This window comes from Lonchura striata, chromosome 2 (genome assembly GCF_046129695.1).
Source record: "Lonchura striata isolate bLonStr1 chromosome 2, bLonStr1.mat, whole genome shotgun sequence".
Taxonomy (NCBI): domain Eukaryota; kingdom Metazoa; phylum Chordata; class Aves; order Passeriformes; family Estrildidae; genus Lonchura; species Lonchura striata.
This window is the reverse complement of record NC_134604.1, coordinates 100,637,854-100,663,354: the sequence shown is the minus strand read 5'-3', so window position 1 is coordinate 100,663,354 and position 25,501 is coordinate 100,637,854. Positions and strand designations below refer to the sequence as shown.

Genomic DNA, 25,501 nt, shown 5'->3' with positions numbered 1-25,501 from the left:
AACCAGTCTTTTAGGAAACAAAGCAAGTGATTTTGTCCTTCATTTCTACAGAGAGTAATCTCATTACAAATGATAGCGTGACAAACTAATGCTAATTATTTTGGTTGCCCCTTGTCTCTCAGTGGTATCTAGTTCAAAGTAACAGCTGAAAAGTACATCATAATTTCTTTAATATATTTAGATACTATAATACATGTGGGTTTGCATTTATATATATGCACGGTCTTGATCTATAGGAAATGCTGGGCTATACTGAGAATAAAACAGAGCCATGTATGTCCTCTGGTATTTTTGCAGAAATTGTTGTTTTCTCCAATAGTTAACTGTAATATATACAGAAAATACACCAATAAATTAATTGACTTGCCATTTTGTTACAAAAATTAGAATGATGATCGAACACACACAAACAATCCAAATGTTTAGCACAAAGGAGAAAAGCATTGAAAATTAGTATTTTGGAAGAAAAATGTAATGGGTAATGTTATTTAAGGCTAGGCTACTGTACTGCTGTTACAGACATATCACTCAGCTCTTACTGAGACATAAAGAGTGTCAGGCCAGAGAATACATCTTGTAGACTTCTGCTGAATTGAAACGCAGTCCGTTATCAGGGTGGTAAATGGTTTTGGTTTTTACTTTTCTTCTTTTATCTATTGTCTGTATTCTTTACACATGTATTTGTAGCTTCTTATTGTAGCTTAGCTTCAGCATTTTCCTAGGCAGGAAGACAAAACAAATTCCAGGAACCCCTATGCCATCTTAGTTCTCCTTAGAAACCAAGGTTGAAACCAGCTTTTTGAGGCATATCTTTGTAAATAGGGCCTGGTTCCCACTGCAGGTGAAGAGAATTTAGAAGGTACTAGAACTAGGGGGGACTACTTCACCAGGTCAGTTGTTAATTGCAGGACTCTTGTCAGATATGCCAATTTACGAGATCTATAAAAATTGTGTAAGCGTCTTGCAGGGTATGCATCTTCAGTGTTTTCCACATAACCAGCTGTGCACCCACGGATCCTTATACAAAGGATCACCCTTTTTATCACCCTGTGTCTGGCTTGTATTTTTAGGACTAGAGAAAAAGGCATCAGTGGTACAACCACATTCTTGATGCAGCCCTGGGACTGAGGGCCTGATGTGGCTGCTGCTGCTTGGCAGTGCACAGAGAAGTAACCAGACACACTTTGCTCCTTTCTGTGCAATAGATATTGCAAAGTAAAAGTCAATAATATGTGAGTGGCCAACAGTTCAAGGATGCATCTCAGAGTCCAGCAACACACTCCTGCACATAGGGTTACTTAAATGCATGAGGTTAAAACTGACATCCTGCATGTCAGTACTACACACATCACCCCACTGACCACCAAGATCACCACACAGCAAGGAAAAAAAATACTGAGGCAAAAACCCCTAAAAAAATTACACGTTTACTAAAGCAATTCAGGAAACTGAAAAATTTTATTAACTTTGATAACAGATCATCTGTAAGTGGTCAAATAAAAACGTAGGGGAACTTTTCACTACACTTTTCTTATTCGCAGACTTTACGATCTTTTCCTCCAGGACAGATTATTAAATTTTAAAAATTCCATACAGGAATTAATAACATCAACTGGAATTATAAACTAATAGCTGAATATGATTGTTCAGTGCACAAAATAACTGGAGCTGCTGGTATCTCAGAACTATTCTAAGTTAACCTACATGATTCCTGGGTGATTTTTGCCCTGTTTCCCAAAAGTTAATTAAAAAATCTGCAAGTTTGTCTTCCAAGAAAATTTGTTGATTATCTTTTATTTTGTTGTTGGTTCTTCTCAATGCTTCTGTCACACTGTATCCACAGGATGCTGTTATTTACATTAATTTTTGGTTTCATTTTGTCACTGATTTTGTAGCACTGTTTGGCTGGATTTTAGCATCTGTACCATCCCAGTGCTTGGAATGATGTTGTTAAGAAAAGACCAGCACTCCTGCTTATGTAATATACTATTATGACACATTTGGGTACAAAGGCATGCAAAATTCATCATGAACATGAAAAGGGCTACTTGTGTTCCTCTCATGTGGCAATAGAACGCAGAAGCTTTCCCTCTTCCCATGCATAATAAGAACTGCTAGGCACTTATAGCACTTACCTAAATGAAAGGCATAGGCCAGGCCTGAAAAATGCAGGATTATGGAGAATTTACTTCAGTTTCCCAGCTTTAGACCAGATACCCAGATTTGAAAATACTAATATGACTTTTGATAAGAGACTTTAAATATCAAGAGCTCAAGTCAGATTCAGCCTTGCTACATTACTGTCTTTTCAAATGCAAATTTAATCAGTGGGTTGGTTTCTTTTATTTTATATATGTACTTGCTTTTCACAAAAAGGGAAAAATGAAAATTTTATATGAAGGAACCATCTTTTATGAGAAAAGGAATTTAATATCTATGACCACTATATAGGTTATGATTACATGAAAAGAAAGATCAGGCTTGATGTACAAGCCCCATGCAAGTAAGGCCATCATACACCTGAAATCATTAGGAATGATTAGGTTTGTTTTTAAGAAAGCAGACTTTTGGAGCAGTGATTTTGGAGCTCTCTGTCATCCAGGGAATATTTGTCACTATCAGAATAGAATTACCCATTTTTTAGAAGGCATCATGTCAAACTGTATAGTAGAGAGATCCTAGTATCTCCAGCTTAAATCTACAGCAATTGTATTTGTCAGTAAGCACTGAGCTGTGAATACACTTATTTTTATAAGAATAACAGATTTAACTTTTGTCGTCTTTAATTAATCCCAGATATAAAAGCTCCTTAAGTACATCTTATTTACCATGACTTACCTTGCATCTGTAAACTAAGTGAAAAACCTTAAACAAATTGTGCTTAAAATGTTTGAAGTTGAAAAAGTGTATGGCAATGAACTTATTTGAGAAGCCAAATGTATGCAGGTTTAAAACAATTCCTTTTCCATAGCAAGAAATAGAGAACTTTCTGTCCAAGTTGCTAATGAGACAATTTAAAATATTCCTTTCTTACAGTAACAGCAGTGGAAACTACTTAGGTCTTTTCATTTCCCACAGGATGAATATTGACTGAGTAATTACAGATATAATCTCTTCAGTCTCTTTACAAAAGTTTTCTGCAGAATTATGTCATTAAGACACAGCTTACTGTATGTAACATGCCTATAATTCAATTATGTGCTTAATGGCTCCGACCTACTTAATTTTACCCATTTTCTTTTGTATTTGGAATTTCATGAATGCTTTGTTATAGAAGTTTATGAGATAGATGGCAAACTGAACTGAAAATTTAATACAATTTTCATTTATCTACACATAAAGGTACTCACTTAATGGTATAACTACATGAAACATCCAGATGGCTATGAAGAATCAAAAACCTTTTAGAGAAAAAAAACCCTATTTTTAAATTTAAATTCTGTCTTAAGCACTGTGAAAAAGTGTATTTTAAAAATCTGTGTCTGAAGCATATTTACTCCTCATTGCCCTCCCTCCAAACAAATGAGTCAATTTTATACATATTTACAATATTTAATAAAGATGTCCAAACCAGTGGAAGTTTTCACATAAATGTTTCAGCACTTAAAATTAAGGAGAAGCATTTAATTTGCTCTCAGCTTAGACAGTAAAATTAAATGGAAACATAACACCCTTCTGCAGAAAGAATGCATTAAACCATTTCTCTATGTGGGGAAAGGCAGTATATCAATATGATTAACAAACCCAAATTTAATTCAAGCAGTTACTAACTCTACTAATTTAAATGCTTAAATGTTTGCTGCCTAACTGATAAATAACCAGCTTCTTTTGGAGTCTGCATTAGTATGTTTCACTAAATCCTTGAAAGCTATTTGATAGGTTTTTCTATAAATTCTTTGGCTACATACATTAAAGAAGTTAAATACATGTGAAATCTACCAACTATAAGTACCTTAAAAATAGTACACATTTACAGATTATACAGGAATCAGAGTGCAAATATCAAGAGAGACTTGCTGCCAAGGACTAAGTTACTTACAACATCCATTTTTACATCCCAAATAGAAGGCTGTAGACAAAAAAATTGCAGTTCTTAAATTTAGAAATCTCTTTGAAGAGCTTCTTGATCACCTAAAAATGCTTCAAACTGAACCACTGCTTCATGTATTAATGTTATCACTTTTAATTATAACCTGCAGTATCTGCCTCCCCTTTTTTTTTTTTTTCTTTTGAAGAATATAGAAGTTCAGAAACTGCTCATATAAAGAACAGAAATACTGGTCATATTCCCATATGGAATTATAATGACTTTAGATTCTTTTATGTCTTCTGAAGATATTTTTGTAAGCAAAATAAGAAAGCAGAAATCCATGTCAGTCCTCCAAAAGAGCTTTGGTTATAGTGATTTTGTGAAAATGTTTAATTTTCTTCTTGCAGCATTTCTTCTATTTCTTTATCCCAGTTTTCATCACGCTTTTCTGAGTCTGTCACCACCTCATACTCCTGAAGCTCTTGTTGTAATTCCTTTTCCCAATCAGCAGTTTCTTCTAAAAGAGACAAATGATGTGTAAGAATTTAACAGATAATGTTGCATGTTGCTTATTTATATAAAACTAGATGAATTTGTACTGAATCTCTCTTTTATCTCCTATATTTTATGGACTGTTCTCCTTAGAAACAAGAGGCACTTCAGAAATTTCACCTTCCTATTGATCACAAGTAGGAATTAATTAATATAAAAAGCTATATTCCTATATGTATACTATAATAAAAATATAAAGAGCAAATACACAGCAAAGTCATGAGTGTCCCTTTGCAAGATAATTTTCTACAGTCTTTCACTCTACTTCCAGTTGAATATCCCTTTGCAATTTTAAATCTCCATAAAAAAATAAAGTTTGTAAAAGTGTGGATATACAGTCATGGAAAAAAGAAATCAAGATCAAATACTGTGGCTAATTTAAAACAGAGAAGAAGGTACTCTCCTCACTGACATTTGTAGCTAGGCAAGCTCATTTAATCAGGGTTAAAGGTAATCATATTTCATACTTCAGGGCAAAAAATTAGTCAGATGGCATTCTTGTGTTGTTAATCTCTGTTTTAATTAGCTCTGCCTATCATAGGCAAGAGTGTGGGGGAGGAGATGGGCGTTTGATGTGTTCCACGTTGGCTGGTACTTCAGCCTGCATAGGAACGTTCGCAATTCCAGAGTCCAAATCAGTTCGGGCCAGCTGAGATTTCTCTGAACAAGTAACACATTAATGACCTATTGAAACACTTTCATCGAAGAACTAGATGCAAGAAAATCCAAAGCACATTCCAAGAAAATTTTGCAAATTTTGTGGTAAGTATCTACACATTCAAGTGTTGTCAAAGTAAATTATGTATGGCTAGAGTTGTATCATCACAGGCTGTTTTTGTGCTCTTTACACTGAAACTAGTTCTTCTGAATTATTTTAATTAATGAGCTCCACTTAATTTCTTATCATCATTCTCAGAACTATTTGGTAAATTTTAACTGTTCCAAATGCCTATAAACCTTTATAGGCAGAAGTCTCTTTGAGCACATAATATGGTGCAAATGTTGCCTTTTTAGCTGGTGCCAAAAGAAGAAAACAGAGCCTGATTTTCAAATACCATACTTGACCTACAAGGATGTAAATTAAAGAAAACAATTCATATGCAGAAGAACCTATGAAAGAGAAAGGAGGAGATAAAAAGAAAAAAATACCCCACACTCACTTTCATAGAAGAGTGTCCTAAAACTCTTAGGGTCTTTAGATTTAAACCACTCACAGTTAACATTCTTTGTAAGAGGTGGTTTAACCATGGTGAAAATTACCATTAATTTCTACAGTATCTCACTGAAGGTTGTTTCATACACTTTGGAAAAAACGGTCACAGATCTATGTTTCCATATTGATTTACAACTTTTTTATTTTCTTTTAAATCAGCCTGTAAGAAACAGAGGTAATAGTAGCTTTACCTTCTACCACTGAAGCCTCTTTTTTTTTGTCTAGCACTAGTTGTTCCATTTCTTTTCTTAGATCTTCCTGATTCAGATTACAGGTATCAAAAGCATCACTCACAAATTCTGATACACCTGGGCTTGTGGAAATCTCTTCCTCATCCTGCAACAAGACACTTCAGTATAAATTTATCCAGACAGGGTAAAAAAAGTCACCATACATACTTTCACTCATGACTGCTTTTAACTAGAGTTGGCTAAACTGAAGTGCATTACTCTCACAACTATTTTTCTTTATAGGCTACTTTTCCTTACAAGTATTTTTGTACAAACAAAAATGTTAGATAGCAGTACTGAAAATGATTTGGTTTACATTCTAGGCTGCCTTTGTGTTCTCTTAACAACTTTAATTCTGAGTTTGTAATCTTCAGAAACAATAATAAACTCCTGAGTGATTTAGAACAGGACATAAATATTAAAAAATTGACTCAGTAACAGCTTTCTTCATCAAAGTAATATTAAGAGAGGACTGTTCTTTGGAAATCTTTGCCTGCTGCATATTATTGGCAAGTGAATGCACAGCTCTGCTTCTGCCAAGAGTGTTTTCTGGCACCAATTTTACAATCCAGAAATGATCAAAGGTCATTATGTGTCTAAGGTAAAGGCTTTTGCAGTACTGAGCAAAAGTGAAATAAAGCAGTGTTGCTATTGCAATGCATCATTTAGATTCCTTATACGTCAGCCTGACCATTGCTTGAAGAGCTGGACAGAACATGGCACACAGATATATTTTTATGAAGGTACTGCTCATGTCTCAATGCAATGCTAACCTTCCAACTCCAAACATTTTGGAAATTTCACTCTTGACAGCAAAATCACATCATAATGTGCAGGATACTAAGAAAAACATTTTTCAGATAAACTACTGCTTCTGCTACTAAAAATAAGTTCCAAGATTATATGTTGAAAATTAGTATCACAGCAGAACAGCACCAGGTTAGGGCTGTCAGATACTCTATTATTATGATTTCATAGCAGAACTTACTCAAAAAGATGCATAATTATTTTTTAAGGAACAGCTTCACATACTAAATCCCAGATAAAATGTAACAGCATTTTTACCTCTTGTGATTTTATTTGAGGCTTTATTGTAACAGGCGGTGTTTTTGGCCGTACTGTTTCTATCAAGGGAAAAAAAAAGGGTAGATAACATTTAAATATATAAAAATCTAATTTAATTTGCATAGCTGTTAAATATACAAGGAAATACTGTATTTTAAGGAATCATTGTGGTTAAAGGTTGAATTTAGCCACAGGTGAACCATTTTCAAAAACAAAGCAAAACAATTTTCTATTCTTAATTAAGACAAATTTAGCAAGCCATTTCCTCATTATGGCTCCAAACTTAATAGACAGGATCCCTCTGACCCTTGAAATGACATCCCAAGATCTTTAAAGTTACAAATGCATAGACTTGAAATCCAGTCACTGTCTATCACAGAAGTTTTCAAACTCCCCTGGCTGGGTTCTACTGCTCATATGGGTGCCAGTTAGCTCTTGGGCAGACGAGACTGCACACGTATTAGCACACCCTTAAGGGCACATGGGAACAGTGTTCTGCAGCCTGACCTTTCACACAGCCAAAGGAAGTCTCTGAGAAACAAACCCTAAAAGATGGTCTCAATTTCCTAAAAAAACTTGGTGTTCTGTATTTAGAGCATGGTGCGAGGAAGACAATTGTCTGGCAGGTAAAGGGAAAACTTTTTCCCTTGTGCAACTCTGAGGGGAGAAGAGTTACAATGAAGAGCCAGGTGGCTGCAAGAACAGTTAACATTCAGGGGAGGCTGTGGTAGTGATCAAGTGCTTCCCTTTGCTTAAACATGCAAAGCAGCTCTGAGCTTGCAGCTCTGCTTTCTACAGGATGCCCAGCTGGATCCTTCCTGCTAACTCAGCAATTTCTGATTCTTTGTGTTTAATTTTTAAAATTAAGGTCAGTTTTAATTAAAATCATTCCCTAAATGGTAGCTGTCCCTGCTTTTATAGCTCATTTATTCAATGCCCACTGCTCTGTCCCATCTTCTCTCTTTCGTTCACTTTCCTATCGACAGAGGATCTCTCACTGCACCCAACACTGCAGCCAAAGAGGCTCCAGCATTCCCTGCTTGGGGAAGCTGTAGGACATGGCAGTGACTGTTTGCTGCTCAAGAGAGATGCCTCAGACCCCACCTGCTGCTCTCAGGCAGGGACACAGCTGCTCTGCACAGGTGTGACTGACACAGCATTAGCACCACTCTGGACTACTGGCCTGGCATCATCTCCTCCACTGCAGTGTGCTCCCATCCCAAGGTGACTTACTGCCTAACTACAGAGCTACCAATACCTAGAGAAGGGCTACAACTTGGCATTTTTTTATAGATCTTATATAGCCTTTACACTAGAATGTGGAATGTCTTCCATTTGTTTCTCCTTTCACATCAACCACGCTTATTTAACTTTCTGAAAATAGCAGCTAAGGAGACACAGAAATGGAAGGCTAACAATTGTATTTTATAGACACTCAGCTTTAAGAAGGAACCCTGAACATTATGAAGAACAACCAACAGGCAATTACTTCCAGTTTTAGCCTCCAATTAGGGAATCAAACTTTCAAAAAGGTTACTTAAACCAAAAATAACACATATGATTCAGAGCTTCCCAAATCTATGCAATTTCTGAGTCAAACAAAACATGTATTTACTACAGTCTGGTACATGTAACTTTGCCATTTCACAACATGCAGCCACTAGTAACTCTATCTGCACATAAAATACTGGTGGTTTGAACTGTAGAAGAGCTGCAACAGGCCAAAAGAAAGACAATGGAGTTTTTCTGTTTTTTTTTTTTTTTTTGTTTTTTTTTTTTTTTTTTTTTTTTTAATGAAGGTATGTTTTGCTTTAGTCACAATGGGAATTTTACTAGAATCAGCAACTTTCACTTTGAGTGAATGGTACTTTCCAAGGGTTTGGATGACTCAAACATAACATTTTTGTTGTTCAATAGATCAGATGCCATCTCTCCTGTAAAGCTGAGACACCAGTTAAAACAGCCATAGTTTTGGGACAGTAACCAACTGTCCTGACTAAAACTAGTGGGAACTGGTGCCTCTTGGTCTACAGTATATTCTGGAGTTGCCTGTTCTGTCAGCATTACTTGGATGACAATGCTGACAGGACAGGCTACTACAAAATCTACTCAGAGAAAACTACTTTTTCCCCTCTATATGGGGACCCTGCCTAGACTGACACAGGCACACTTCAAACAAAACCTAATGAGAAGCACGAGACAAACTGACAACAAAGGCACATAGGCAACATGGAAGCCCAGCTTTGTAATTCTGTCTGTAACCTCCCCTTCACCCCAAAGTTCTGCTCCTTGGATGGGCAGCTAAGCCCAACTGAGTAACATTAGCTCAGTGCAGAAGACTACTAAGCTGTGCAAAAGACCTGTGAAAAAGTCTGTAAATAAGAAAGGTGATTCAAGAGGAAAAATACCTATATGGAAAGATATTATATTCAAAAAAGTGGAAAAACGAGTTAACTTGGCAGCAATCACCTGATTGTCAGTCAGGCCAACAGTGTCAACAGAACATAAATATTACTGGACTTCATGGATGACAATTCATTGATATTGGGGATATGAGAACAATTCCAAGATGCAGAAAAGACTTTCTCATTCTGCCCAATCCCTACCCAGCCTGCCAAGATCCTTCAGGTGTTTTACTGGGATGGCGGGAGTACCTGGGTTAGGCTAAGATTTAATGAGCTACTGGTTATCTTTTGTGTTTCTGCCAGTAACTAACTACTCTATACTCTTTAAGCCACAGATATTCCTATTTGCAGAATCTGTTAACGTGAAAAGAGGTCCAGTGGTTTGTAAGAGGGCCAGTAAGAATCACCTGTAGATCAATGTAACTGAAAACACCTTTGTGAAGCAGCTTTTTCATCTCAAGGCTGAATCCCAGGTAGCCTCCTGGCCCCCTTTTTGTCTGTTTCCACAATATATTATGGGCCTTTGCATACCCTGCACTTCACCACCACAGTAGTTCTACCCTTGTATCACTCACTAACTTCTGTTTGGCGTGAGGGATAAGCAAAACTCAAAAGCAATCCATATGCCAGCTGGCTGGGTTGGCTAGTACCTGTTGTCTGATTAAGTAAACCAAAGGTATCTCCTACTTCTTTGTGACAAGTTAAAAATCACACCCTAAGACACTAATGGTCATGAGCTGCCTGCCATAAGCCAAGTATAACACTTCTCCCCTTGAGACTTCCACTCTTTTGACAAAGATGGCTGAAAGTGGAAAACAGCTTAAAAGCACCAGGAGCCTCCTCTTCCCCAATCTACACAAAGACACCAAGTATGGTGAGGAGGCCCTGATTTAATAAGCAATCCAACATAAAAACGCGATGGCACCTGATGTATACAGTGAGCGTTTGTTGATGCATGAAGATTTTTAGCTTTTTTTAACATATTTGTAGCTTTGTACATTTTTAATATACAGCTGTATAGTTTTTAGCACTTTCTCACACTTTAGAACAGTAGTTACCCTTTCTCACATATTATGCCACATTCTTGAAATTGTTTGGTCTTATTTTCAAGAAAAAGAGTTTCTAACAAGGACATCCTGTTTTGCACTAGCACCTGGGCTGAAATAATAAAATACTTTGTAGATATAACAAGATATAGGGCTAAGAATCCTTGGACGCGCTCCAATGGGGCAGATCCAAGGGTGGGTTACAGGGCAAATGTTCCCCTATTGGATGTACTTGCTAGACATGCTAATTAATTAAACTTATACAAATTGTGAAAATTTGTGCTGCACATGAATATAGGTATTATATGTGCAACTGAAGGCTTTCATTAAAAAACTGCTCTTTTATTTTACCGATTTTAATCCTGTTTTAAAATTTTTTCTTTCGATTTTAGATAACAGCATTACACTAAATTAATGAACTGTGCTAAAACAAATGTTTCCTGTACCTTTCAGTTCACCATCCTCTTCTCTGCCTTTGCCCTCCTCCTTTCCTGCTGCTTGCTGTTGAGCTGCAAGTGCCGTGAGTTGTGCAGACTGTTTAATTAGGGACACCCTGTAGAAATAATTTCTCCAGAACACTTCCTCCTTTACACTAGAGAGAACAAACAGATTTTGATTATTACATCTGGAATATCAAGCAGTGAAATAAAATTAAATATGCAGAGAGGAGGAATAGACATTGCTGATATTTAAGTGATATCTTAAAAGAGAAATTTGTGACAGTAACACAGTCTAAAAAGTCCATTATTTTAGAAGTTTCTGATCTCTCACAAGACATTTGCAATTGACTTGAACCTACAATAGTAATGTTATAGCTCTAGAAAAAGCTAAACAACATGCAGTAATGCATGGTATATAAAAATATTATCTTGTTCCATCTCTCCTGAAAAATTATGTAAACAGACTCAACAAGCCAAGCATCCCTGTTCTCTTCCCCTCTAAGCCAAACACTCTATTATTGTCAAACTATACTTGTCTACATCTTCCCTAGACATCAGGTGGAACTGGAACATGTGTGGTGGCAGAAGCCATTCCTAGATTGCAGCAGTACTATTTCACTATCTGCACATCTTTCAGCACATCCACAGAATCTATAGAAATGAGAAACTGCCATCTTGGAAATGGCAAGCTCTGGTAAGTAGGAGACTATCCCCTGTCTCAGGTAATATTTCCCTCTGAAATTCCTCCAGCAAGAAAGACAAGACCCAACTTTAACCCACGGGTCACAGAAGACAGAAATGGCAAGATCTGTGGGGAGGAACTTGTGTAGGTTGGGAAAGAATGAAGTTACCTTCACACCTATTCAGGCATACAGTGACCAAGACTATGAACAGGTGAAAAAAAATTAAGCAATGTGGTAGAAAAGGCAAGGATAGCATGACCAGAGGCTGAAGACAGCATGAGAGAATATGGGCAGATCTTCAAACAGAGAAGAAGGTAAACAGAATGAGGAGCTGGGAAGGTTTATACAAGGAGGAGATTTAAGACAGAATGTCACAAGGAGAGATCTTCTTTCTGTTTTCATGCTTAGACGAGGAGACTAATGTTAGGAACTCCCACTTAAATAGAAAGTTGAGTTGTGAAATAAGCATTAGGAACAGAGTCTAGGACTGGACAAGGAATAACAGGTACAGAATAAAGCTCTGCAACACAGAGCTTTTCTCATTTCCTATCCAAATCCAGTTTTCTTGCTTGTATTGCTGCTTTTTTGTGACACATTCTATTACCAGATCTCCAGGGGTGGTCTCTGACTATCTGTAATCACCTTTTTGGGATGTCAGTTATACCAACAGATCTGAACATTTTGATTGTTGCCTTTGCCTTTCTTTGGAGGGAAAAAAAATCATTAAATTTAGCACACTGGACATGGTAATACTGAGGACCTCTCCCATACTTAAGTCAACAGATCATTATTAGATCTGTCTCACTGATATACTTTTTTCTTACCTCAAATTGCTAAACTGCAATGCACATGCAATACTGCATGTGTTAAGACACTAGCATAAAAATGTATATACACATAGGAAGAACATAAAGAACTAAAGGAAGTGAAAGGAAAAAAAAATTATGAGTATTTACAGACACATTAAAAGCACGATGGTACAGTTACCAGCAGAAATTACTTACTGTTTGGGAACAAGGTCAAATCTCATCCTATTGAGAAGCTCATCTTCTTGTAACATGACCAGTGCAACAGGGTACATTTGATCAAAGTCAAAATGAAACTGCACACCTGCTGGAGGATCCCGCAGAAAATTCCGTTTATCCTTTGAAGAACATATTTGTAGCCATTAAATGATATCAGAAAAAGGACACCATATTTCACACACAAGAGCAGCAAAGCAATCTGTAAAGCCTTTCTAAAAATAAAAACTATATTGAGGCTCTGCTTTGGTTCAAGTTGAAACTGATAGAACTATTTACTCTTGCACATGATTGGTGTCATGACAGACAAAAGTATCCTGAAAACACATAATTTAATAAACCTACATAAAAAACCCAGCAGTTTTAATTTCTCCAAGAGAACATTTCAAATCTTACAGGAAATGAAATACTTACTGCTGATAAAGCCAGTATTTGTTGTTGAATTGTCTCTTCTTCATTGCTATCTACCCAGGGAGGCACTGCTGCTTCTAGTAGAAAGGAGGAAGATAACTGCATGTATATTACTTGAAAAAAAACTCACTCCAGATAACAGACCTTACATAAGGTAACAATGTCAAAAAAGTAAGCAGTTACACCAGTAGGCCAAGTCATTGTGTCTTTTTCCTAAACTAAGTCCATGGCATAAGGGAAACCCTAGGAATAGATCTTTGCTTATCAGAAGTAAAAACAAAACAAAACAAAACAACAAAACAACAACTAACTAGTTAATGATCTCTGTAATTGTAAAAATAGATCTGTGGGGATTTCTTTGTAGCATGCATCAGTCAGAATTTGGTGCCTCTTAGTTTAGTAACTGAAGTAGTGCTGTATAACTGTTTAAAGTGCCTGCAAATAGTATTTCCAGATCCACTTAAAATATGCAAACTTTGTCTAAATTAAGTTTGCAAAGTAACTTACACCCAGAAGACACCAATTCTTTAACAACGGAGAAACATGCTAAGATTTTGTTATGAATTACAACTTGTTATACTCTGAGTAAGCCTACTCCAGTTCAGCTGCTTTATATACTTATGCAGATACTTTCAAACTGTACTTGGGCTGTAGAGAGAGGAAAATAAACTATTGTAGAGGTACAGATATTTATCAATCTCTTCACTGTCAATGCAAATTCAGCCTACAGAGACACTATGACACGTCTGTAGCAGAAGAAGAATTCTTGTGCCCTTAAACTAATATTAAACACTTATTTGCCTGTGCAGCTGATACCAGTAAGATCTTTCACCCACACGGTTACACATCAGATGCTCATGCTTCTTTCAGTCAGGCATCTGTCACTCCTCCTTTGGCCAATCTAGGTACCTATTTTCATGAACTTTTAGAAATACATTAAGAGAATCCTAAGTTTACTAACAGACAAAACAGAAATAGAGTCAACACAATCCCATAAACAATCTTGCAAATAGAAACAAGACTAACACACTAACTAAAAACACCATGAAATATTTTATCACAATCCATTTTAAACCAGCACATTTTAAAGATTAACAGAGTCACTACATACTCAAACTGTCAGAAATTATTGCATTCAGGTAATACATTTAAAAAGATAAAAGTCAATGATGAGACACAATGTGAGAAAACAACTTTGCTAGCATAGTGATCTTTGAGTTTATTTCACAAAGCAGCATTTAGTTAAAAAGCAAGTCTAAACCAACAACATAATGTAACACTAACCTCACTTAAAAATTAAATCTGCCTATTCCACCACGTGCATTAAGTTCTGTCATAACTTAATGTATTTCATTAAATAGTGTTTTGATAGATTAGTTTTAGATAGAGCTCAATTATCCAGCTTTCAGCACGGTTTCACTTATCGGATGTTAGACATCATCAAGAAAAGCATACATTACCAGATTTTTTGGTTTGCTGCTCTTGAACAAATTTCTTCTGTTCCTTCTGAAAATCTCCAATAATTGTCTAAAATAAAAATTAGGGAACCACAATAAAAAAAAAAAAATTAAAATTCACTCTTCTTGTTTTATGTTCAGTCAGAAGGTGCTTTAAAATCCCGTGCATATTCTTATATACACGGTGGCCCTTCCTGTTAGTTAAAGGTGTCTCATGTCAGTCATACACTTCCTTTTACTGAAACATTTGATTTTGCATTTAAAACTATTCTGTATGCTTTCAAAATTATATTTATAGTTTTATCCATTTCAGGGGACGCGGAAAAAAAGGAGAATCTTAGCTGATAATCTGAATTGGCATACTATGCACATCCACTTACTGTCTCACTGTATAAAATTCAGCCAATGCATACTGTTTAGATTTATTTAAACATGTTTTTAAAGCACTAACAGTTAGAGATACTCTTGGCCTTACAGAAGTTTCAAGAGTTGCCTAAGAAATATATCCATGGCAAGAAATTGGACTTTCAGAATTGTAAAGTTGCATTTCAGAACACGTGCTTAGCTGAAACAAAAGAACTTCTCCACTTCTGTTGTTGACAAATTTTCATTTTAAAAATCATATTTAGAAATATCCTATGTTGAATTTAGAATTTAAAATTTAGAATGTTGAATTTAGAATTTAAAAATGGAGAATGGTCACAGAATTTGGTATGCCATAATCTAGAACTAAGAATGCAAATGTTCTGTGTTTGAAAGCAGAGGCAAAAAAGATAACGCTAGAAATGAATACTTAAACCACTCACAAAAATACAACTTTTATACAGTGAGGTCTATGGATTAACAACTTGCCAAAATGCACAGAGGTTTCCAGCTAAATCCTGATAAATTTCTTACTTTTTTCCTTTCAGCAACTGAGTATTTGAAATTAAGATTACTACCAGTGAGAGAACTATAGTAGTGTCAGTTATACCATTATATTGTGGTTTCTTCTGGTTTAAAATTATGTTAATTTCTTCCTACTTATGGAATAAAACAATTTATATGGTGTAAGAAGAAAGCTTCATGATGATACAGGTATAATCTTGTTTCTCCTGTATGCAATACTGATTAATTGAAATGGGGAATTCATATTACTCTAAAACATTTACAGAAAAAAAAAAAATTGTATTTTTGGCATAAAATATGCTGTAGGTACTTAGCTACAGTTTCTTAGAAGCATTATTATTAGTGTATTAAATTAACAAATGAGCTTGTTACTTGATTTTTCCCCTTTGATGTATATCAAAATTACATTAGACTGATATTACTGTAGAAGGAAATAGATCTCTGCTATTATTATATAGACAACTGCCTATGAAATATGAAGACAATCTAAAAATGTAAACTGTGATTATAACAGAAATTAATTTGATGGAAGACAACATGAACACTAATTATATCAAGAAGTAGGATTCTGTTGTATTAAAAAGATAAGCAGGCAATGCTGTAGTTCCCCAGAAGGGATGTCTGAGACAGGAGCAGGAAAAGGGTGTGTCAGACATTCCTGGATGTACAGTCCCACTACTGCTGGGATGGTTTTGATTGGTCCCCTTTCCCTTCCTTTCCCAGATCGCTCAATAGCAACCACAGAACACTTAATGGCACTTATTCTTTTTTAGTTCTTTTCCTTCTGCCAGGTTTGTGGCTTAAAGCACTGGAAGAACACTTGCTGGCCCAAGTTAAGCAACTGGAGCTGACAGACAGGAACAGAGGGTAAGAACTACGGGGCAGGGTCAGGGTGGGGAAAAGAACAAGTAACAAGGTGTTTCATTAGCTCACTGGTTCTTAGGGAACTGTACCTGTATACCCCTAGAGTCCTCGGATACAATATGTACAATACCAAGCTAAATCTGACTTCTGCACAGAGGTGCCTATAAGATGCAAGCTACCTCATTCGTTTTTCAAACTAAATAAACCATGGGGCAAAAAGAAACCAGTCCCCAACTGCCTGTCTCAAATTCTTTCAGCCCTTCCACCTACATTGGCATTTTTCATATTTCCTTCTGGTATTTCTCCAGTCTATCAACATCCTGAGGGAACTGAACAAACACAGGTGCAGCACTGAGAAAAGCAGGGTGACCGTTTTTTGGAAACTCTACCATGAATAAACATTTCAGTCACGTCATTCATCATGACAAGAGATGCAGAGTATCTTGAAAGACATATCTGAAGACAGTTTAAAGAAATGTTATCAAATGCCGGATTTGCCACATGTTGTAACAATGGCAAGCAAACAGATCTTTCAGATCAAGTGTCTAGAAATAAATTACCTTATCGATGATACTGTCAATTTTTCCTTCTTCTACAGACTTCTTTATTGTCTGTGCTGTTTCAGCAACAGACTCAGATATCTTTTTTGTAGCAGCAGAGGCAAAATTGAAGAGGTAACCTTTCACAGACAAAAAAGAAAACAAAGACCTGAGAATAGATTTCTTTACATCCAGTTCTCTTTCTACATTTATTTTACCTTCTCTTTAGACGTTTGGATACCTACTTAAAAGTTTCTTTCAAAATAACTTAACCCAGCTTGTGGCCTACAAAAAACTCCTAAAATTCTATTTATCTTTTTCTAGTTTGCATTATTTAATGATGATGATTACAACTTTCTGCAAACCAAATATTTATACACAAACCTTGTTTACTAAATCAAAAATTGCTAATGGTCCTTGAAATACTTCTTTCCAATGACTTTTCTGAAGCAATGTCTTTCCCTATTTCATATAAGTGTTTTGGAGACATTAAGCCATAAAGTAACTTAGCTACAGTATTAAAACAGATTTTTTTTTTTTAAGAAAATCAACATGCAGAATAAAGTCTTATAAACTGAGGCAGCAAATACATTAAAAATTTCAGGCAGGTAACACCTCCTTTAAAAGTCTTCACATAGAAGCATGCCCTTGATGTTGCCCTTATCTATTTTGCATTATCTTCCTCTCTTTAGGAAAAGAAAAGCACTGTGGTCCTGTTCACTCATTTTTCTGAGCCATATTTTCTGAAAACAGTTTCAGAACGGCAATGAAGAATATTCTCAAAGATTCACATTCTTTTTGTTAACAGTGCTGAAGAGAGGTGGCAGGGAAAGAACTGCATACACATAGCATGGCCATCTGCACCATATTATTCTATTTTAAATAAGGAGAACAAATGTGCAAGAAGCATCTTGCAAGAAGCAAGATGTATGTAATAAACCTTCAGAAACATCAAGTACCAGCTTACAGACAAGATTTGAAAACATTGGTACTATTTCTCAGATAGCATGATGTCAGAAGCACTTAATATACCTGAATGACTGCATTTCACTGCAGTACCTCAGTTCCAGTACATACACTGTGTCAGTGCCATGGTAAATAAAATACTTGCAGAGAGATCTAGATAGATTGGAACATCTGGGCAAACATCAATGGCATGAAATTTAACAAGAAGAAATGCTGGATTCTGCATGTGGGATGAGTGTAAATTGAGGGAGGAGTGTCTGGAGAGCAGCCCTGCAGAAAGGGACCTTGGAGTACTGCTTGGTAGTCAGCTCAATAGAAGTCACATATTTATACATAGAGTTATGCAGAATCACCTTTGCCTTTTATACAGGAGTTGTCAAAAAAATCAACCAACACAAAAAAAACCCACCAAATCCCAGCACTTCAGTTTCAAACAAATGACCACCCTCCTTCTCAAGGACTCTCAAAAAATACTATTTCCCTATGGGTTAGAAATGTAAAAAATAATCTTATAATGAAAAAAAAAATAAAAATTAACACATGGTTGTTAGCCCGTGGTAGAACGAGTTAGTTTGGAACACTGATGTCACTTCTTGGAAAGCTGACTATTCTCTGGGTTGGATAAAATGTTCTCTTGTAATGATATCACAAATCAATACCAAAATATGCAGAGGTCTAGCCAAGCCCTAAGACAATTTTTTATGTGTAACTTTTTTTATCTGTAACAAGTCACAGAATGGTGGTAACCAAACATCCTTCAAGTACTTACTAGCATCTTTTATACCCATTATCAAGCTTTATAACCCACCACATGATTCAGGAGTAAAAAAAGGTTAAGTTCTATATTTTAGACATAGACAAATACATTATTCCTCTTATGAGAGCAAACAGCAACCTACTGGACTGCTTACTCCCCACCAGCTTTTATTGGTTGTTTCATGTATCCCTGGAACCTCTCCTGTATGCAACAGTTCTAGGTGCAAAATGTGCAGAGACATTTGCTGTCTGGTGACATTCTGGCATTATTGCATAAAGTGGTTTTGGCCAGTCCTGAAACTGCTGAAGAGCAAAAAGCTTTTTATTTATAAAACTGCAGAAAAGGTGGTACTTAGCCTTAGAAAAACAGAATTTGTGGTGGAAAATAACACTTTCAAATGACCAAAAAACTCATCTTCCATCTCACAAGTGTATGCTTATATTAAGAATATGTATCTAGCAATACTTCTATTATTCACACTGGCAAAATGCTCATAATTTCTGTAATGGCATGATAATGAGCAAAAATCATGTCTATAAGGCTTCTGCTTTACCACTAAAATTCTTTATCTGCCAGGAGATTCTTTTTACACAGCTACCCAGATTGTTGTCCATGCAGAGGTTTCTAGGATTATGTGTTAAAACAGCAAGAAAGCCTTTCCACCGTAATCTATTCTGGTGTCACAGACAATGGACCCATTGAACACTAAATCAAATTTTCATTTACAGAGCAAATTATGGAATGGATCTTTATATAGATAACAGTCAATACCTATTTTTCCTCTGAAACTCAAATTCCTTTTTCCTTCCTGAACAGTTTGCAGATTAGAATAATCAGAGTCAGCAGCAGGTTAGTATCAATTTACCACAACTAGACAGGTATTTGAGCACACTACACAGACTAAACTGCTGCAATTCTGGTTGCTCAAGACAATGCACAGTACAGAATCAGCTCAAATCATACTGATCCAGAATTTCAGAGCATCAATTAAAAAAAAAACCAAAACCCAAACCCCTTCCTTAAAACAAAACTTTAGTAATTAGAGTATAGGTCTATACTATGGATTAATTATATCCAAGAACTCACTACAGCAATGCAGGAATTCTACTTATAGCAAATTACAGCTTCACCCATCCCTGGCAGCGTTCAGGGCCAGGCTGGATGGAGCTTTAAGCCTGGCCCAGCAGGCACAGCAGGGGGGTTGGAATGATATTATCTTCAAGGTCCTTTCTAACCCAAACCATTCTGTGATTCCAAGACATGTTCAACAAAACCATCAAGCACCATTATTTTCCTATGAAAAGAACACAAACGCCTACAGTGCAATGGAAGTACATTATTCTACGTAGACAGATCTGTACACACAGACCTCCTCCCACAGTGCCAACAGAACAGATACTTAAGAAACGCTGCTCCTTTAGAAACAGCTCTGAAAGAAGCGACAACGAAAGGCCCTTCGCAGCCTTGATTCCTTAGCTCATATCTGAAAGCCGGCGGCCCCGGCACACTCACTGCCGAATCCCTTGGCCTGGCTGAGCAGCGCCTCCGAGTCCCCCTGCAGCTCGCCCCGCTCCTGCCCGGCCGGCGCTGCCTCCTCCTCCTCCTCCTCCTCGCCGCGGTCCTGCTGCTGCTCCGCGGGGCCGCTGCCGCGGCCGGCGGGCAGCAGCGCCTCCTCGCCGGCGCGCTGCAGCCCCAGCCAGCTGCCCAGGCCGCGCAACATGGCTGCGGGGCGGCGGCCGCGCTGCGCCGGCCCGGCGCCGCTGCGGAACCGCGGGCGGCCGCTGCCGCCGCTTCCGCGAGCGCCACTTCCGCCGCCAGGGGCGGAGCGGGGCCCGGGCGGAGCGGGGCCCGGGCGGAGCGGGCCGGCGGCACCTGCCGCGCCGCGGCTGGCCCGGAGGGGTGGCCCGGAGGGGTGGTGCCGGCCGCTGTGCGCCCTGCTCGCCCGCCCCGCTCGGAGGCGCGGTGCCTGCGGGCGCTGTGTCCCCCCGGCCCGCCGGCGGTGCGCTCGGGCTCGGCGCTCCTGCTCTGCGCTGCCGGGCTGCGGTGGGAGCAGCCGCCTTTAGCAGCTCCGTAAGTCTGAGGCCTCTCCCCGCTCGGCCGCAGCGCCCCGAGCGCTCCCGCGGCGCGGCACGTTTGGGGTGCGGCGCCCGCAAATCCCTGCTGGAGGCGGCAGCTCCTGTAGATAAGGCTGGACGGAGTAATTCGTGTGCCACTTGTCCGCAAAAAGATTTCTTCCAGTATTCGCTTTCAGCGCTCCCTCCCCTAACTCTATTTCCTTCATCTTTTACAAGTGACTTGCAGTTGTACTTGCAGAGACCCTGCAGTTCTCTGTACCTATTTCAAGTAAACACGTTTCCTGAAGCTGCTGGGATAACGCCGTTTTTGCTCAAATCACAGCAAACTTTTCATTTTGGTTTCTGTAAGCAAGATTTAAGAATTATAAAGTGGCATGTACGCAAGATTTATCCTGTTGTTGAAATTATCCCCTTTGTTTTCCTTAAAAAAGCTTTGAAAATGACAGATGTTTTATGATGTTAGTGTTGACAGCTAAATTGGCTGAGTTCTGAAGGAATAGCCTGAAACAGAGGTAGGATAGCCTGTAACAGAGGGTCCAAGTCTTAAAATCTGTGCTGTTAAAAGAATTACATATTAAATGGCAGGGAAAAATTAATCCCTGGTGTTCCTTTTTCTTCTGAGTTAAATGCATTTAATGGTTATGGTCGTCTTTTGGATCATATCGACAAGCAAATAGTTTATTAATTCCTATTACCAGAAATGTAAGAGCATTGATAACATGCCTTGTTCCATTTCTGAACTCAGTCTCCTGAAGATCTAATAAAAAAACATTATTTATGTTACTTTAATAAAAAGAAGAATTTAAATGTTCATTGGGTATCTACTGCTTCATACCAGCAGCTGAATTGCTTTGATTTATACTGAGGACCGTTAGAACTAAGTGCTGTTGCTTGTTGTTTTGGATGAATTGGATATTTAAATAAGGAAGGGTTTTCTTGGCCCTAGAGTTCTTGCTTTAGGTAAGCCATGCTGTCACTATTCAGTGATTAGCCTCCACAGCCACCTGAATGGAATTGAATTCATTTACAGATGAGATACGTGTCATCCTGCTTCAGATGGGTGGAAAAATGCAGCTTGTATCTGATCAACACCGGTGCCTTTGTTTGCTAAAGTGTATAAATAGTAAAAAGTTTTTGAAATCCTTTTATGGATTTGCTACTCAGCACCCCTTTCAGTCTAGAACGGCAAATTAATACCTCAGCTCTGTGTGTTGATCAGCCTCATCAGGACCTAGGATAGGGACAAGACTGGTTATCTTATATAGTGGTGTATAACTTGGGAGAGATGAGTCCTGCTCCCAGATTCCAGAATGGTAATTTTTATTGTATGTTGCTGAAGGTCATTTCCATTTAGATCTTTACAGATTGAGTGTGTGATCTTCCCAGACATGAATTTACATTCATCAGATGTACATCTTTGTTGTTTTAGATTTCCAGCTCAAGGTCTGTGCATGTGTGCTGATTTTCCAATGAAGTACATCCTGGTAACTGGTGGTGTCATTTCGGGCATTGGCAAAGGGATCATTGCAAGCAGCATTGGCACCATTCTGAAGTCCTGTGGTCTACGTGTCACTGCAATCAAAATTGATCCTTACATAAACATAGATGCTGGAACCTTTTCACCATATGAACATGGTATGAAGATAAGTGTTATTCTCTTACACGTAAACATTTGTATTTATAAGAATGTGATTTTTTTTTAACCAATAGTATGGTGTTTACAACCTGTTTTATCATTATTTTGAAAGTTTATTGCTTACTCTGTGTTCTCAAGGACACTGTCTGCTCTAAGTTAAGAAACAGAAGCCTGTTTTTTTGAAGATACTGTTATGAGCAGATGCTTCCTTTCTATAAAATACCACTTTACTAGGAAAATCCTAGCTGCATGACTTGTTCAGTTAATGCTGTCTTCAGTTCAACTTGATTAAAACCCCTTTATAAATAGTGCTATGAAACTTACTTGTAATTTTAAGTCCTTAAGAGTTACTTGAGAATGCTGTTCTGTGGGTATCAGTGCCTTCTGATATAAGTGCTTTCATTAGAGTTGCCTTAATTTCTCGTTTTAGTAAAAAAATCTAGCCAAAAACATTAGTGAAGCTTAGAGAACCTAAATTTATTGAATTGGAGTGCTGTGCTTTGATGGGATATACATTTCTGTTGTCCACATTTTATTTTCTGCATTAGTAATGTAACTTGTTTTGCCATTGATTTATTGGGTCATGACAAAACATATACAGTTTTTCTGAAGAGCTTTCCAGGCTTACCTCAAGATCTGGTAACTTGAGTTCTGTCAGAAGTTGACTAGATTCAGAATTTAGAGACACTTTAGAGGGCTGAGAAAAGGGTATTAAATACCTGAAGGGTATTTAAGTGGATTTTTCAGGGTCAGAAATAACCCTTTCTGTGGACATGGTGAACCAAATATACTGAAACAACTGACTCCGAAATGGTGATTACGTTTGAAGAAGCAGTTTTGTTCATCATAACTTTACTTCTGATCAAAGCCTCAATCATTAAACTAGATCCAATCAACAAGAATTTATATGAAATACTTTGAATATGTATAATAATTCCTGCTTATGAAAGCATGGTTTTTCTCTCCTGCAAGTAAATTAATATTTTATTTGTTGCTGATTTACGATTCCTAGAGGTTGTTTTCTTTCAGTGAAGGATTATTCTGCTGTTGAAATGCTATTTAAATATTTATGTTACTTCAATATTTTGGCAATGTAACTTACATTTTATTTGCAAAACTATATGTATCTGAGAGATGGATATTAGATGTAAAACTGACTTAGATATTAAGTCATACAGAATGACTATTCAAATTGGGTTGCAGTATGGACTTTACTGTTGTGTCGTTGTCATATATAATTTAATTTTCTTTCTTCTGTTTTAAGATGTCTGTGGTATTCCTGCTGTATGCTTAATAATTTCTGATTATTTTGTTGTTTTTCTGTCTGTTTTGCTTTCTTTTTTCAGGTGAAGTTTTTGTATTAAATGACGGTGGAGAAGTTGACTTAGATTTGGGAAATTATGAGAGATTTTTGGACATCAGTCTCTATAAAGATAACAATATCACCACTGGAAAGATATATCAGCATGTCATTAATAAAGAAAGACATGGTGATTATCTGGGAAAAACCGTTCAAGGTAATATTTTTAATTTTGTGGGATACTAGTCCATTCAGCCTTCACAAAAGAAGGGATCAGCTAGAACAGGCTGCTTCTTGCTCCATCACCTTACTCCTTTCTCCCTTCCAAAAGGTAGGGACATATTCCTGGGCTCAAGGATAGGAGAACTACAGAAAGGTCTTAGTAGTTTCTTCTTGGCTTTCTGTTCACTTTACCCCTTTTGCATTCAAAAATGAGTGTATGTACCTAAAGTAAGCTGTGCTTGCCTTTGGTTTTGTTTTGTAGTTGTTCCACACATTACTGATGCAGTTCAGGAATGGGTAATGAATCAGGCAAAAGTTCCTGTGGATGATGACAAAAAAGAGCCACAAATCTGTGTAATTGAGGTAAGTATGGAACCTTTTAGGTGTCCTTTTAGGTATCTACAGTGAACACAATAAGCTCGTTTGCTTTCTCTTTGCTCCTTACTATAAAAAGGTCAGACTGAAGTTTTATTGGAGAGCAGAAATTCAAAACCACATTCTATATTTAATTTGTTCCTAAAGGGATATGCTTGGTCTTGATTCTCTACAGCTTCCATTAACTTGACTAAATCCACTCTAGAATACGTCTGAAATTGAGGTTCTTTAGAGTCCTTGAACTTAGAGAATTAAAGCAGTTAGTGTAATGTGAACTGTCTATTTCAAGATCCAGATGTTTGACTGAAGCTTTATCTGTTAATAGTACTGAGAAAACTTGTGTAATACCTGAAGTCTCCTGTGATCTGTAGGAGAGCTTTAACATTCCAGCTTCCATAGAACTTCAAGTATTCATCTTGTTCCTTGTGGTCATGCTTAAGAGAATATATTTAAACAATGTGTAAGTTAGTTTCCCACTTTCTGATGTTGTCCTTGAGATCTTTGGTGGCAACTCTGTTAATTACTTAACTTGCTGATGTTCTGCACAATGGAAACAAGTGGTTTTCCCACCCTTAGTAGGCCACTGAGGCAGCTGGATGAAAGCCAGTAATTGCTTGTAGTACTATTACACCAGTAAATAATGAAAAAAGATTATAGTTGAGAATTTGACAGAAGATGTCACAGATTTAATGCCAGAAGTGACTACTGCAATCAATAGTACCATCAGCTTTGTGACCCAGCAACAGAATTACTCAGTATTTCTTACGCAGAAGAATCTGCCTTGATTGAAATACGCTTACCAATATACCTATAGATCTTTTTATGATATTTACAGTGGGAGTCAAATATTTCATTTTAAAAAATATGAAAAATTAAATACAAAAGTTGCACAAAAACATTAATAAGAGATGGTCATATCAGTACTTTAACTACAGTTTTTTCACCTTTTTTTTTGTTTGTTTTGGGGTTTTTAAGGTTTTTTTGGTATTTTGTTACATTTAAACCTCCAGCCTGATAAAATTATTTTTCTTTAGTACTCTAAAAATAATTGTAACATTTTTCCATTGTAAAATCCTGAAGGAGTTAGACTAAATGTGTGTGATTTACAAATGTAGTTGTCAGTTTTTCTGGAAATATGTAATTCTGTTGAAAACCACTTGGTGGCACAAAAAGATCATTCTGAAATACAACTATTTCATCAGACTTGTTTGCAAAGCTGCTTTATTCAGTGCTTAGTCTGCTATAGCTCACTGTGTCTTTGAAAGGCATTTGATTTCTGTTATAAATAAATTTCAGCATGTATTTTGTATTGCATTTTGGTTTGG

General features: G+C 37.1%; 2 protein-coding genes across 3 annotated transcripts in view; one reads left to right on the top strand and one right to left on the bottom strand.

Annotated features, from left to right (window-relative positions):
• Window positions 1-1,439: 1,439 nt before the first annotated feature.
• Window positions 1,440-20,295, bottom strand: SYAP1 (synapse associated protein 1). Its single transcript, XM_021532335.2, has 9 exons — window positions 20,081-20,295; window positions 16,867-16,985; window positions 14,558-14,624; window positions 13,101-13,174; window positions 12,669-12,808; window positions 10,988-11,133; window positions 7,091-7,149; window positions 5,987-6,131; window positions 1,440-4,547 (listed from the first exon to the last, which is right to left on the bottom strand). The coding sequence occupies exons 1-9, from the start codon at window positions 20,286-20,288 to the stop codon at window positions 4,420-4,422; spliced, it is 1,086 nt and encodes a 361-aa protein (XP_021388010.1). The 5' UTR covers window positions 20,289-20,295; the 3' UTR covers window positions 1,440-4,419.
• A 199-nt stretch (window positions 20,296-20,494) lies between these two features.
• The window catches only part of CTPS2 (CTP synthase 2), a 57,019-nt gene continuing 52,012 nt past the window's right edge, over window positions 20,495-25,501 (top strand). Inside the window, exons 1-4 of one of the 2 annotated variants that reach the window (XM_021532338.3) lie at window positions 20,495-20,638; window positions 22,073-22,278; window positions 23,626-23,796; window positions 24,064-24,164. In XM_021532338.3, the coding sequence (XP_021388013.1) occupies window positions 22,095-22,278; window positions 23,626-23,796; window positions 24,064-24,164 (456 nt within the window). In that variant the 5' untranslated portion in view covers window positions 20,495-20,638; window positions 22,073-22,094. Of the gene's footprint in view, window positions 20,639-20,735; window positions 20,988-22,072; window positions 22,279-23,625; window positions 23,797-24,063; window positions 24,165-25,501 lie in introns of those variants that run through there. The other variant, XM_077781618.1, reaches the window with a different exon arrangement.

Bases quoted from the DNA above. Each gene is read 5' to 3' on its own strand.
- SYAP1 (XM_021532335.2), bottom strand. From the start codon at position 20,288: ATGTTGCGCGGCCTGGGCAGCTGGCTGGGGCTGCAGCGCGCCGGCGAG. The intron at 13,175-14,557 runs GTAATGTATGCT...CCTTTCTACTAG, and splicing joins GCAGCAAACCAAAAAATCTG to AAGCAGCAGTGCCTCCCTGG. The intron at 12,809-13,100 runs GTAAGTATTTCA...TGTTCTTCAAAG, and splicing joins AAATACTGGCTTTATCAGCA to GATAAACGGAATTTTCTGCG.